The sequence below is a fragment of the Poecilia reticulata genome, linkage group LG5, assembly GCF_000633615.1.
Source record: "Poecilia reticulata strain Guanapo linkage group LG5, Guppy_female_1.0+MT, whole genome shotgun sequence".
Lineage (NCBI taxonomy): Eukaryota > Metazoa > Chordata > Actinopteri > Cyprinodontiformes > Poeciliidae > Poecilia > Poecilia reticulata.
This window is the reverse complement of record NC_024335.1, coordinates 5,741,755-5,754,903: the sequence shown is the minus strand read 5'-3', so window position 1 is coordinate 5,754,903 and position 13,149 is coordinate 5,741,755. Positions and strand designations below refer to the sequence as shown.

General features: G+C 39.3%; 1 protein-coding gene across 1 annotated transcript in view; it reads left to right on the top strand.

Annotated features, from left to right (window-relative positions):
* The window catches only part of skib (v-ski avian sarcoma viral oncogene homolog b), a 53,493-nt gene extending 41,662 nt beyond the window's left edge, over positions 1-11,831 (top strand). Inside the window, exons 2-7 of the mRNA XM_008408634.2 lie at positions 3,516-3,629; positions 5,688-5,791; positions 5,871-6,064; positions 6,326-6,600; positions 8,110-8,340; positions 9,816-11,831. Of these exons, the coding sequence (XP_008406856.1) occupies positions 3,516-3,629; positions 5,688-5,791; positions 5,871-6,064; positions 6,326-6,600; positions 8,110-8,340; positions 9,816-10,037 (1,140 nt within the window). The 3' untranslated portion in view covers positions 10,038-11,831. The remainder of the gene's footprint in view (positions 1-3,515; positions 3,630-5,687; positions 5,792-5,870; positions 6,065-6,325; positions 6,601-8,109; positions 8,341-9,815) is intronic.
* The last annotated feature ends 1,318 nt before the right edge of the window (positions 11,832-13,149 follow it).

Sequence of the window (13,149 nt, the reverse complement as noted above, 5' to 3'; positions counted from 1 at the left end):
AGCGAGTTGAAAAGGGCAATGCTTGAATGGAGTCTGAAAGGGGAGGCTGTACTTGGCCTTCAAATACACATTCCTTCGGCTCAGTGCTTCCTCTGTGGTCCCCCGCTTCTGGCCCACTCCCCCTCCCACTCAAGACTCAGTTCCCACAGGGGACGCAGCCAAAGCAAACTCCTCAGAGGAAGTCTCCCTCTCCTTCCAGTGTGAGGGGAAAGAAAGGGATGCATGTCCAATCCGGGCCCTGTGGGACTCGCGAGGCGGTAGGATGTGCGGGGAGGCTGTTATGGCTCCGCGGCCGTGCTGTGTCTATGATGTGGTGGTGAGTAAAGCCTGTGCGGCTGCTCTCCTGTGAGGTCAGTGTCATATTTAGCCAGCAGGTCCCTTGTGGTGTCTGGGAGTGTCTGTTTTCTGGCTCTATTATGTCTAGTGCTCACAGCCTTCCTGGAGCTGGAAACCTCAGGGTAGAAATAGTACCAGACGAGCAGACATCCTTTGTCAGGAAAACAGCAGTCACGTCAGTAATTACAGAGTCTGATTACAGCGGCCCGGCAGCTCTTAGAATACCACTGGCCTGGACCCAAAGACAGGTGAGGGGTCGAGTCGCCGTTGAGTGGGACGCAGTCTGGAGGAGGTCTGGGTTAAAGGATTTAACCTACAGTAGCAAAAACAAACACGGAGCTTTGTGTGTGAAAGGTGTGTGAAGTGGCGACTGGTTAGACAGGTGGAGACATGAGGGGAGTGTCCCGACAAACATGCACACCTCATGAAGCGCTAAGCCTGCACTTGTAAATACAAAGCAAATAAAAACGGGAATTTATCATTGCGTATGTTTAACTGGAGTTATTTATTAAACAGCTGTTAAAACTATTTCCAGTTATTTTATGTTTACATTGTGATTTGCTCTGATAAAATAGAGTTTAACAGGTTTCACAATTGACATAGATTTTATGTGGGTATATTTTAATCATATTTAAAGTCTCTGTATTTGTCTGCCTGAGGAGAAATTTGCCTTGAACCAAGCCGTTCACTGCCCAGCTAAAAGACATTCGAATAAATTATTAAGACCATTTTATTAAGACCATCTGGAAACAAAAAGATATTTATTATTTTGTGATTAAGATATGAAATGTCACTAAAATAGAAATATGAAACTGCTGAGCTCAGCTTGCTAACAAGTTTGAATTAGCAAGTGCTAAAGCCTAACTGTAGCTGTTGCTAAGCTAGCTAAAGATGGATATAAACTTAACTTTTTTAATCTATTCTAACATTTTGATCCATCAAAGGTTAAATGTTTTTCTGGCAACCACAGTTAAGATTTGCTGCTTATCAGTAACAACTACCTCAAGGTTAAAATGTTAACTAGCAAGAAAATCTGTTCTTAATGTTAGCATTCTTATTAAGCTGCTAAATATGGTTTTAAAACTGAAACTTTTAAAATTTGTTATAACAGTATATAGCATATTAAAGATTAAAGATTTTCCTGAAAACCACAGCTAAGTAACAGCTACTACATAACTTAACCAGCGAGTTTGTCTTTTGTATTACTGTGTAGCTAAATTAGTTAAAATTGTACACAAGCCAAAATTCTCGCTCCAAAACAGGAACTTTCTGAGCCACAAAATCTTATATCTCTCTTAATTTTTTTATCCAACTGATATATTAATTCACAAAATAACAATTTAGAAACACTCTGAACACACAATTTCTACTGTGAAACATAGTGGGTGTAGCATTATGCTAACCATTTGCCAGATTTTAACAAAGACTAAAGAATTGAATCTATGTTTAAGTTTTAAGGGGCTCTATCTCACATGCCTGAGCTGGATGTTGATTTACAACTACATGTTTTATTATTTCAGAAACCAAATATATCTTAATATGAGTTAAAAAGAATAATGGAAACAATCAAAGTACTTCCACAGAATTTAATAATCGTCCTTATTTCCACTAATGGTTGATACAAACGATCAGTGCCAAATCTGGATTGGCTGCTTTGATTGGAAATGCTAGTCAATAGCGTGCATTTTCTTTTGAATATTTAAGATAAGCTCTATGGAAAAATCGTAAAGTAAAATAAAAATATAACTAGTTCTGGTCAGCTGCCTTATGTGACATCACCAGAGGAATAAGCACATAGAAGCTTTTAGGAGGGAAAATTTTTTATCGTGATTAAGTGATGATGGAAAATAACTGTGACATATTGCCTAAATCTGGCTATTAAAAACTCACATTGGATAAAAGTTTAAATAATTTTAATGACTAATATTGAACATCCTCCTGAATTCCTTTTTACAGTGCATATGAGACATTTTTGTCTTTATTTTAGGTGTGCTGTGCCAGACCCAATGTACCACCTCCACCTCCATCAGACACACACGCTCCTATGAATACACACACCCTCCCACATGCACATACGTGTCTACACTCCTTTAACCACCCACCTGACCACACGTCCCACTCACAGCTGCATCCACACACACACATGCACAGAGCGTGGCCTTGTGTAGAAAACCATTCTAGACGTGATTCATTACCAGCCAGGCTTCTCGCAAAATTTCTATTTTTAGATGATTACAGCAAAGCAGCAATAAAGATTTTCACAAACACACATAAACCTGCAGGAGAGTGTTTCATTGAGGATTTCTGAAGGGAAGTAATCATTTCTCTTGAATCGCACGCGGGAAGATGGGAGTGTTGGCCCTTCCTGCAGGCAGGATGTCATAGTAGTGAGTAAGAGAGCGGGAAGCAGGTCTGTGCTGGCCTCTGCGCCTGACTAGGTAAACACATCCTCTGTCTGACAAGTGCAGACCGGAGGGCTGAGAGCAGGTTAGCCATCCTGCAGCTTGCAGGAACGCCACAGTTTTTACAGGATTCAGCACTTTGCATCCAGACGGATACTTTAACTCCTCTCTGGTTTTGAGAATGCCCCCGAACTGCACATGACTCTGCAGTTCTGCGTCAACCGTGCGATCCCATCTGCAGTCAGATCCGACTGCAATTACTTTAATTTGTCTTCCTCCCTGTCTGCCTTTGGACTGCGGTGTCTCTGTGGTTCGGGGAGTCGATCTGCTCCACCTGACGGCGCCTCTTCTCCTTGGCAGGCAGCAGTGTAGCCCTACGCTGGCTGCCAGCCAGGCCAGCTTGAGTGTCTGCTCAGCTCAAAGGCCCGCTCACACACAAGCGCACAAAAACACACACAGATGCAGGCATGCCAAGCCCAGAGATTGAATGCTTACACAGACGCATCTTCCATCCTCCTTGCCTCACTGTGGCTCTATAATTTGCTCCCTTTCCATGACCGTCTCTTATTTACTGTGGGAAGGAATTCTGAAACATCTCTTCATGTTCTGACAAATCTGTGTGCCTCTCATGAATAACACCTTTCACAGTCACAGGGCAGTAGTTTTTAGAAGTTGCAGGCTCTTGAAATATCCACTGTACTCTGTGATGTAATGTGTGCACTTCATCTCTGCGAGGATGTCGATGATTAAACCTCCACTCTCTGCCTCTCTCTGCAGTCCCCCAGCCCGATCCTGGCCAAGAGGGCCAAATTTGACAAATTACAGTCTCCGCCATCTGACAAAGACAGGAAGCCTGACTGGTTGCAGTCCATGTCCAAGTCTGCACACAAGGTTTGTAAGCTTTACAGCATCTTAAAGGAAGTATTTATAACCCATGAACATTTTTTTTTAATTTTGTCAGCTTACATAAACTTTGTTTCATGATTAATGTGACAACATGAAAGTAGGAAAATGACGCGTGCTTTTTTGTTTTTTACAAATAAAACTGAATCATGTGGCATTTATTTGTGTTACTCTTATACCTCTAAATATAATCCAGTTTCAGAGATTGCATTAAAAAGTCACATAATTAGTGAGTAGAGTCGACCTGTCTGAAAAACTGGCCCTAAAGATTTTATGATAAACTTCAATACTGTCGGTTTGAGACCATTTTCATGGACATAAAATAATAATACAAGGTTGCCCTCTGAAAGACTAATAAACTTTAATTCTGTAAAGTATCATCTACAATGAAACTGGAAGACATTTTACCAAAATAAAACACTACAAAAGCAAGAAATAAAACCAAAATTCAACTGAAACCGTATTAAAAAGCCTTTCAACTAAATTCTCCTAAATCATCAGAAAACCATCATTGTAATTTATAATGTGATTAATTGATCAATTGATTAATTGCTTACTGCAACAGACATCCATGTTTAACCTCAGTAAAAATCCAGTGAGTTTGTGAAAGTCTGATGGAGAAAAATAAAAGCTTCATGACGACACATGAAGACAGGAAGGAAGTTTAAAACAGGATGAGGTTAAAAAACAGAAGTCCAAGTTTTGGAATGTAATATTCACTCCGTCAGTTAAAAAATAAAATTAAACCGACTCCAGTGAAAACTTGCTCATGGTAGCTTTGGATGAGCTGCAGAGACCCACAACTTTGTTGGTGAAATAACTAAGTCGTTTTGAACGCACCTCCTCCATGACGAAGCACGGTAATGGCAGCATCATGCTTCAACAGGGAGAGAGAGGCTGGAGCTGAAAACAGGGAAATGCTGAAACATAACCTAGTGGAGTTCGCAGAAAATCTGCAGAGGTTTTCCTTCCAGCAGGCCCGGTTCGTTCAGGTGCTTTAAATCCATAAAAATCCTGGGATTTTATTTAGGTGTTTTCAAGGTTTGGAAAGAGCTTGATTTCTCTATAAAGTCCTTGAAAGTGCTTGATGTTCAAACTGCACAGTTTTGTATTAATTTGCAATCTAACATTTGATTAAAAGCCAAAAATTAGAAAATTTTATTTACAGCTGAAAACAAACATTTTCAGTTTTTTTTCTCGCTGTTGAAGTTAAATTAGATTAAAATTTTATCGTTTAAGGTTACTTAAAATTACCAAAATTATTTGTATTTGCTAAAACCCTTAGAAAACTTAGTAAGAACATTTATTTTTAGATAATTTTTGCAACTTTCTTTGTATGTTGTGTTTAATTTGAGCAGGAAGGTCATTTATCTTGTGGTTGTAATGAATATTTATTATTCCTAATTTCTCAGCAACGTATTGATTGTGTAATTGATCTTGTCTTTTTTTGTTGAATTAGTCCGATGTGTTTGAGACACTTAAAAACATAAACTTTTATTATATTTTAGTTTACCTCACCCCTGCTGTAGAACGTAGAATACCGATACATTTTAATAATAAATCAGATCATTTATTAGTGAATCTGTTTTTAGTTCATTTGTGTTGTTTTATCTCCAAAGTGATGCTAGAAAAAGTGTAAAATGTTTGAAAAGTGTTTGAATTTTACTGCGAACGATGAAGCAGAAGGTGTTTTTTATTCATCTCAGTTGTTTTTTATTCGTCTCAGTTGAACACAGTTATGCTGTTTTCTTCTGTGTCTCCGTTTTGCACTCATCAGTGTTGGTCTATAAAATCTCCACTGAAGTTGTGGCTGCAGCATGACAAAAGGCGAAACAGTTCAAGGGTTATGAATCCCGTTTCATGCCGATGTAAAGCTGAAAGATCACAAGACTCGCTCTCCTTCCAGTCATTTCATTATCATATATGTATGACCTCCAATTACATGGCTGTGTTTAAAATAGAGGGGCCTTTGACTGTGTTCTGCATGGCTGGTTTAATGTTCTTAGTTCACAGAGTTTAACCGAAGTTGTTTTTTGCTCTCAATAGGATCTGAAACAGGTCCAGCTGAAACAGAGGCCCTCTGCTTTCCGCCCCTGGTCTCCAAAAGCCGTGGAAAAGGAGAAACCGGTACCTCACAAGGAAGCTGAGAGGTGAGTCCTCTAAACAGATCTGTTTTAGTGTGCGCGTATAAAATACAGAATATTTGAGTTATGCATACTTTCTCCACAGACCCAACAATAGGAATCGTGAGACTCTGGTTTCCCCTCCGCTCCATCCCAACGACAGCCACGTTTCAGGATCCAAAAACATTTCCATAAAAGAGCCACATAACAGCAAACCGACCCATTCGATGTGTTCTGGTCAGGCCGAGGACATGGACATGGACACGGACGGAGAGATCGACGTGGACGACTGTGATGACGGTAGGCTAAAGAAGAAATAAGTTCAGCATTACACAACCAGTCCATGAAGAGACTTTTTTTAGTTGCAAGTGTCTTTCATTGTAAGCAAAGTAGATGAATCACAGAACAGCTATTGAAGGGTGATTCCAGAACAACTGCGCCATCTGGTGTTCGAAAGAAGAACTAAAAGTTAAAGAAAACGGAAAACTCACTGGGTTTTGTTTTTTTTTGTTTTGTTGTTGTTCTAATATTTTCTGCCACATTCCTCTGAAATCTCTTCAGGTCCGGTTCCAGCTTCCTCCCTGACCTCACCTCCAGCGGCGTACGGCGGCGTTTCTCAGAGCCTGTCTCCCCAGAGGCCTCCGCAGACCCAGGATCTGGCTCCCTGGCAGTCGGGGCCGGTTGGCCCAGAGATCGAGACCATGAGGCAGATGCTGTATGCTGGGATGGAGACCAGAGAGGCCAGGGAAAAGGTCCTGCAGGAGATCGTCCGGATGAGAGTGAAGCAGGAGGAGAAGCTGGCGGCTGCCCTGCAAGCCAAACGCAGCCTGCAGCAGGTAACTCCTCGCCTTATAGTTACTCTGTGAGACATAAAATAAAGCATTCCACGCTAAAAACTCTGCAATAAATGCAGCTGTTGTTGCAGCACCACAAAGGTGATCTATGATGCTTCCTTGAGAAGGTTAGTGTAGCTCTATGGGCTACAAAACATTTTGCACAAAATTATTCTTAGATAATGAGATTCCAGTCTCTTAAGCCTATTTTGAGCTGTTTGTCACTTTAAATCAAAATAAGCTGCTGCAGGCCACCAGCGCCCCCCAACTCAACGTTTACACTCACATGTAAAGATGGCTGGAAATACACGCACAATCATACAACTGTACATCTTTGAAAAGCATTAGTAGAGCTTCCTGCACAACCACCAAGAATGTAACAAGTGGTTTCTGAGAAGTAAGTCAACAACAAAACACTTGCCTTTTCCAGCAGCCATTGTACAGTGCATACAGCAGAAAAACCAACTGACCAAATATGCTGGAGCGATGCTAATGTTGCTAGGTGACGGACAGGGGTAGGCTGGAGTTGCTAGGTAACGGTATAGTGTGACTCAAGAATTGGAGGATTTCTAAAACTACACCAAAAGAAGAACTGGTTGCTTTTTAAGCAGTTGGTCTGTTTTTAGGAGCAGTAGAAACCCAAATGGAAGTATAAAAACGTGTAAAAATTGTCAAATGGGCTAAAATCAGCAGCTTAAAAATCTCAAAAAAATATATTATTTTAAACTACAAACACCATTTTTTTTTTTAAATTACTCAACAGTTAACTAAGCACGGACTACTTTAAACAAATTGATCATATTTTGTGTAGGAATGGGGTCATAGATCCAAATCTCCAAATGGTTTTTGCATGTTTTTCTAGATAAATGAAAGGCATCTAAAGAACATTTAAAGATATTATCAGCAATAAAAACAGGATCTAGTTCAGTCTTCATTTGAAAACACTTGCTGTATTTAGCCGTGTTTTAATACATCAGTTAAAAGCAGATTTTTGTGCACCAAGGTGTACTTTAGAGTATGAGTCAATAAGTAAATGTAGAAAGCTCCTAAAAGATGATTACTTTATGTTGTAACATTTTTGTAAGAAGATTTTAATTTAACAGTCATAATCTTGCCCTAATTTGTTCAAATCTTTCTTGAATTGTGATCTTGGGGGCTGGAAAAAATAAATCCAGGGGCCATAAATGGCCCCAAGCCTCACTTTGAACACCCTTGACCAAAAATCTGCATTTTATGTCAATTTAATGGGTAAATATCTTATCCTGCACTACTCTCTGTTTAGCTTTTAAAAGTAACGTTTGTTGTATTTATTTGGGACACAAGGCATATAGGAAGCAATTATTTCATTACATTTTTCCCAATACAGCATAAATCTCTAATCAGGGTTTTCAATTTGAGATTATACAACTTTGATAAAGCATTAGTCCATTTAAAAACACACACATAGGTGCCAATGAGGCTGCTGCATGAAAGCCGGTGTTAACAAGCCCAAATCTTTGTGATTTTTTTTAGGAGCTGGAGTTTGTGAGGGTGGCTAAGAAAGGCCGCCTGCGCGACGCCATCGAAGCGAAGCGCAACCTGAGGAAGGAGATTGAGCGCCTCCGTGTGGACTGGGAGAGGAAGATGAGGGACGCAGAGGAATCCTGTGGGCGATTGAAGAGAGAGCTGGACAGAGAGAGACAAGTTCGAGTTTGTGACCAGGGCTGTGAGGCTGAACGTCTTCGAGTCAAGTACTCCACTCAGGTACGCAACGCCACCGAATCACTAGGAAGAGGAGCAGTTATAGTTATGTGAAAAGCTCAACCCTTTCTGCTTGACTTTAATACAATGTAGGGCTGATCTGTTCATTATTTTTTAATTAACTGATTAATAAATGGATAGCAAATGGTGCTAATAGGAGATTTTTAGTGAAGCTAAAACTATGCAGGAGTTCTGGGTTGAACAAATAAGGTTTATTGTAAATATTGTTTGTGCAGATTTTCTTGCTTAATTACTGCTCTGAGAGTGTCGTTCTTTCTGCAACTATTCTTTTTTTTTGAGTTTGAATAATCCAGTTAATTACTAAATTAGTCAACAATTATTACAATAACCAATCCATCACAATTTGTCCGATTAATTATTTCAGCCCTGACACTCAGTATCAACATCAGGTCTTTTCATGGTTATTGTTGTTGTTTAGAAACTACTGAGCAACTACAGCAACAACATTTGGTCAATTTTGTTTTCATTTGTTGATCAAAGCTGGAGCAGAGTTTGAAAATCACAATGAAATGAATGAGTAGCAGTAGGATAAGCTGAAAATGTAGGCCTGGCATGTTTGATGTGCATGTGCTTAGGATGTTTTTGTTTCGCCCATATCTATTTCACAAAAAGATATGTTAAATTATTGGTTTATTAATTCTAGGAACATTTTCCAAGTATGAAAATGAGAAGGTTTTCTAAGCTGCTGCAGATAACAAGGCTTACATTAGACTACGCCGGGACAATAAATCAATAACAATAAATTACAATAGACATACAACATAATTAACAGCCATCACTACCTCAATAACTCTTTGAAGAATTATAATTATATGAGTGACAACGATATTTAATTTCCCTTTGGGGGTCAGTAAAATATTTGTGAATTTGAATTTTAAGGGACTATTCAATATAAAGAATATTCACTGAACTCTGCTCCAGAACTGCAAAGCATTCTGGGAGATATAGGCAAAGGAAAGACTTTAACTGGCCATTTTCTAACAGCACAGCTAATGAAGGCTGGTGGCATCAACTCTCTCACTCTTTGGTTACCTAGCAACTCATGCGTTCCTTGGTTACCTAGCAACGACCTGTTGAGTAACCTTCAACAGTAGCTGTTGAAGGTTTCACTGCTGTGCCTCATGACTGCTTACAAATGAAAAACAACGTTGTGACGTGAAAACTGGATAAAACAGGGAAGGTCACGCCTCCAGTTTGGAAGATTGTCAGATATTAAAAACAAAAATTTAATCAATAATTATCTATATCAACCGATATGAAATGATTATGTCTTGTTAGGTTTATCAGGCATATTGGACAAAAAATTCAGTTTGTCAATTAATCTAATTTTTATTTGGCCTGTCACTCATGGACAGAACAAATTTGCTGATTTTTTTTTTTTTCAAACGTTTTTTTTAAAGTCATGTATTTACAAATTGATTTAACAAAGTTTATGCACGTGTGGTTTTGTTGCGCAGATCGAGGAGCTGCACGTGCAGCTACAGCAGGCGGAGGCCGACCGAGAGCAGCTGAGGCAGGAACTTCAGCAGGAGAGAGAAGCTCGACAGAGCCTGGAGAGCGTGGTGAAAGACCTGCAGAACCAGCTGGCCCTGCAGGCCAGCAGCAGCCCTCCCAGAGAGAGCAAGGACGCACACAAAGACACAAAAAGCCAAGCCACACAGTCCAGCAGAGGATCCTAAACACGCACATGTAAAATAAAAAATGAAAAAAAAGAGAGAGAGAGAAAGAAAGAAAACTGGACGGAGAGACTCAATTGAAAGGAGCTTCTGTTGGGAAATTTAAAAAATAAATAAAAAGTCACTTTTGTAGAGGAAATAAATCTGTCATATATGATATGTTATAGTATACATCAATATTATTATGAGAATATGACAAAAAAAATCACTACATGAACTGGAAAGAAGCATGAGCATGTAACAGAGTGAAGCTATGAGAGACTTGTTCGGCGATAAACACACACCGGTTCAGCGAGCCGTCCTCCTGGCGCTGCCCCAGAGTTTTGGTTTCGGTATAAGCTATTCTGAGAAACACAGCAACACAACACTACTTGAATATGAAGGGAAGGAACCGGCTGCCACTGGTGGAACGGGAGCGGGCGACGAGCGTCTTCTGCCACTCCGAGGTGTCACTGCAGACCACTGGAAGCTTACCACTAGGCATCTGCTCCACTTCCAGAAACACGTGGAGCATTTTAAGGAAAACTTCTCGCTCAGTTCCACCAGCAAGAGAAAAAACAACCGTATACGAACATATATAGCAGCTTATCTACCTTTTGTATTTGATATAAACCTGAAGTATTGGCGGTTCTTCGGTGGGCGGCCTTCGTGCTCATCATTGTTTAGCTCCTAGGTATTTTATGTAAGTACTAGTTTTTGTTGCTCGTTGTGGTTTTGTTTTGTTTTTCACTCCCAAGCCATGCAGAGGATGTTTTTTTTGGTTTTGTTTTGCCCACTTTAGTTTACAAAAGTAAAGAAAAAAAATAACACTCCTTTAAAGAAAAAGTCCTAAACAGCTGTTAATGTTATAAAATGGTACTTCTGACTTTTTAAGTAATTTATAACCTACAATAATTCGCTGCCTATTGAGAGAAAGCGACCTTTTTTTTTTTTGGTTTCTTTTCTTTTTGGTCTCTGGTTTTAGGGCTCTTAAATCAACAGTGGCTGTTTGTATGAAAAACATTTTTACATATATACGAAATATGGATATCTATTTTTTTACTTTGAGAAAAGTAATTGCACTTTTTAAAGACAGAACCTAGCATTGTACTCCCTGTTACATTTTTAGAATCAGAAAGTAACACGAGCTCTGAAATTAAATTCACTTTTCCCTCAGTATACCGTCTGATGTAAATACAGTATTGTAAATAAGATGTTTGTTGGTATGGTATGTTTGCTTGCCCCAGACTTAAGTTGATTATGCATATTATTTTTCGTTCTTACTTGAAACCAAAAAGACAGAGAGACTCTATTTGAATTTGCAGAACTGCAATTTGATTGTTGCCGCAGTCACAGAGCATCAAGCTGGGTAGATTTATCAATTGAAACTATTAGTAGTTGTGAGTTTCTCTCACCAAAAGAACTTTAAAACCTTTCACTTGATGTTATAGATTAATTATTTGATGAATTATAGAGTATATAGTTCACCTCTGACCAAAAACTCACAAATATATGATATACTTCTCAGCACTTCCAGCTCCGTCACAGATTAACTCAGACCTTCCGATGGTTTTTGAACCTTTTTGGTGCTCTCATGTGTAATAGACAGGAAACACTTTCATGTCTTATCATTACGATACCCTCGCTCAGTATTTGTTGGGTACAGTATAATAGCGGTATCCGTGTTAATTTGCTGATGCTCCTGTACTTTTCTGGGGTCTGGAAGTGGGTTTTCACTGACCTCTTGTTTCAGTGTTTTCCTTTTCCTTTCAGAAAACTTGTATAATACCCATTAAAATTTAAACCAGTTCTACTCAGTTCAGTTTGTTGTGCTTGTTTGTTTCTGTTTTCTTTCAAATCCAAACTGATATTGGTACGATTAAACTTTTTGTCCATTATTCTTTATACAATAAATCAAATTTAGTAAGATTCAATAGAGCACATCTGTAAAACATTTGATTCTTGTCACAAATTATTACTTGGATACAAGTTCAAAAACCTCCCCACAGCATGATGCTGCCACCACCATGTTGCACTGTGATAATGGTGTATTCAGGGGACATGCACTTTTATTTCCACTATTGCTGGGTTGTGGATGACGTAGTGCTGACGTCACGCAACGCAGATGAGGGTCAGGAAGTAAATGCAGCCCGTTTACTTCTGTTGATCCAGCCTCAAAATGCCTAAAATCTGTGTCGTATACGGTAGTTCCAACCTTTCTAACAGAGAGAAAGATAAACGTATTTTCGTGTTTTGAAGGTAATAAAGGAGTTAATTTAAATTAAAAAAAAAACTTACGGAAAAGAGACAAGAATAGTGGATCAACAATCCACGTCTAGAAACAGGAGGTGCGGAAACTAACAATACCAGTTTGTAGCGACCACTTTCTAACAGGTAAGGATCGCATCGTTTAAATTGTATTTTCAGATATTTTATTGGACAGTTACTAAGTTATAAGTATAGTAATTATAAAGATAAGCGATCATAATGCAAGTCACAGTGAGATGTGACTATACACAACTCCAGCGTGAATTTGGGTTTACAAAATCTAAATAAATCATTTAGATCCAAGCTCATAGAAATAACATTAGTTAGCTTGTTAGCGTTAGCGATCGTAGATTAGTTAACTCACTACTCACCGGGCAGAAACAAGTCGACAGCCATTTAATGCTTCTTTTGATACTCATTGGTTGACCCACCTGAAACAAAAATATTTGTATGTTTCCAGGCTTTTGAAAGCTTTCTTCCGACTCGTATAACATGAGGGCTGCAGCACCAGATAGTTTGTTGCGTCGATCGCCTCGACGCCGGATAAATCCTCAAGATTATATATGACAAGTCTTTTTTTCCTAGACAATAAGGATCATATGCTAAATATACGCAAATTATTTTGAGATACCTCATCTGTTCTAGCCAGAGGTGAAAGTAAGGGGGTACGGCAGGGCACTGCGTACCCCTAAAAGATTTAGTGGGGGTGCGCAGTACCAGCAAGAGAGGGGAGCGGCTGTCTGCTGTAAAACATGAATAGGTTCACTGTGCAGCCGTGAGTGAGCCCATCAGCCGTGACTGATTCGTTTTTCGAGAACAATCTAAAACACGACTTAATCAGTTAATGAATCGCTTTTTTCCCCATTTC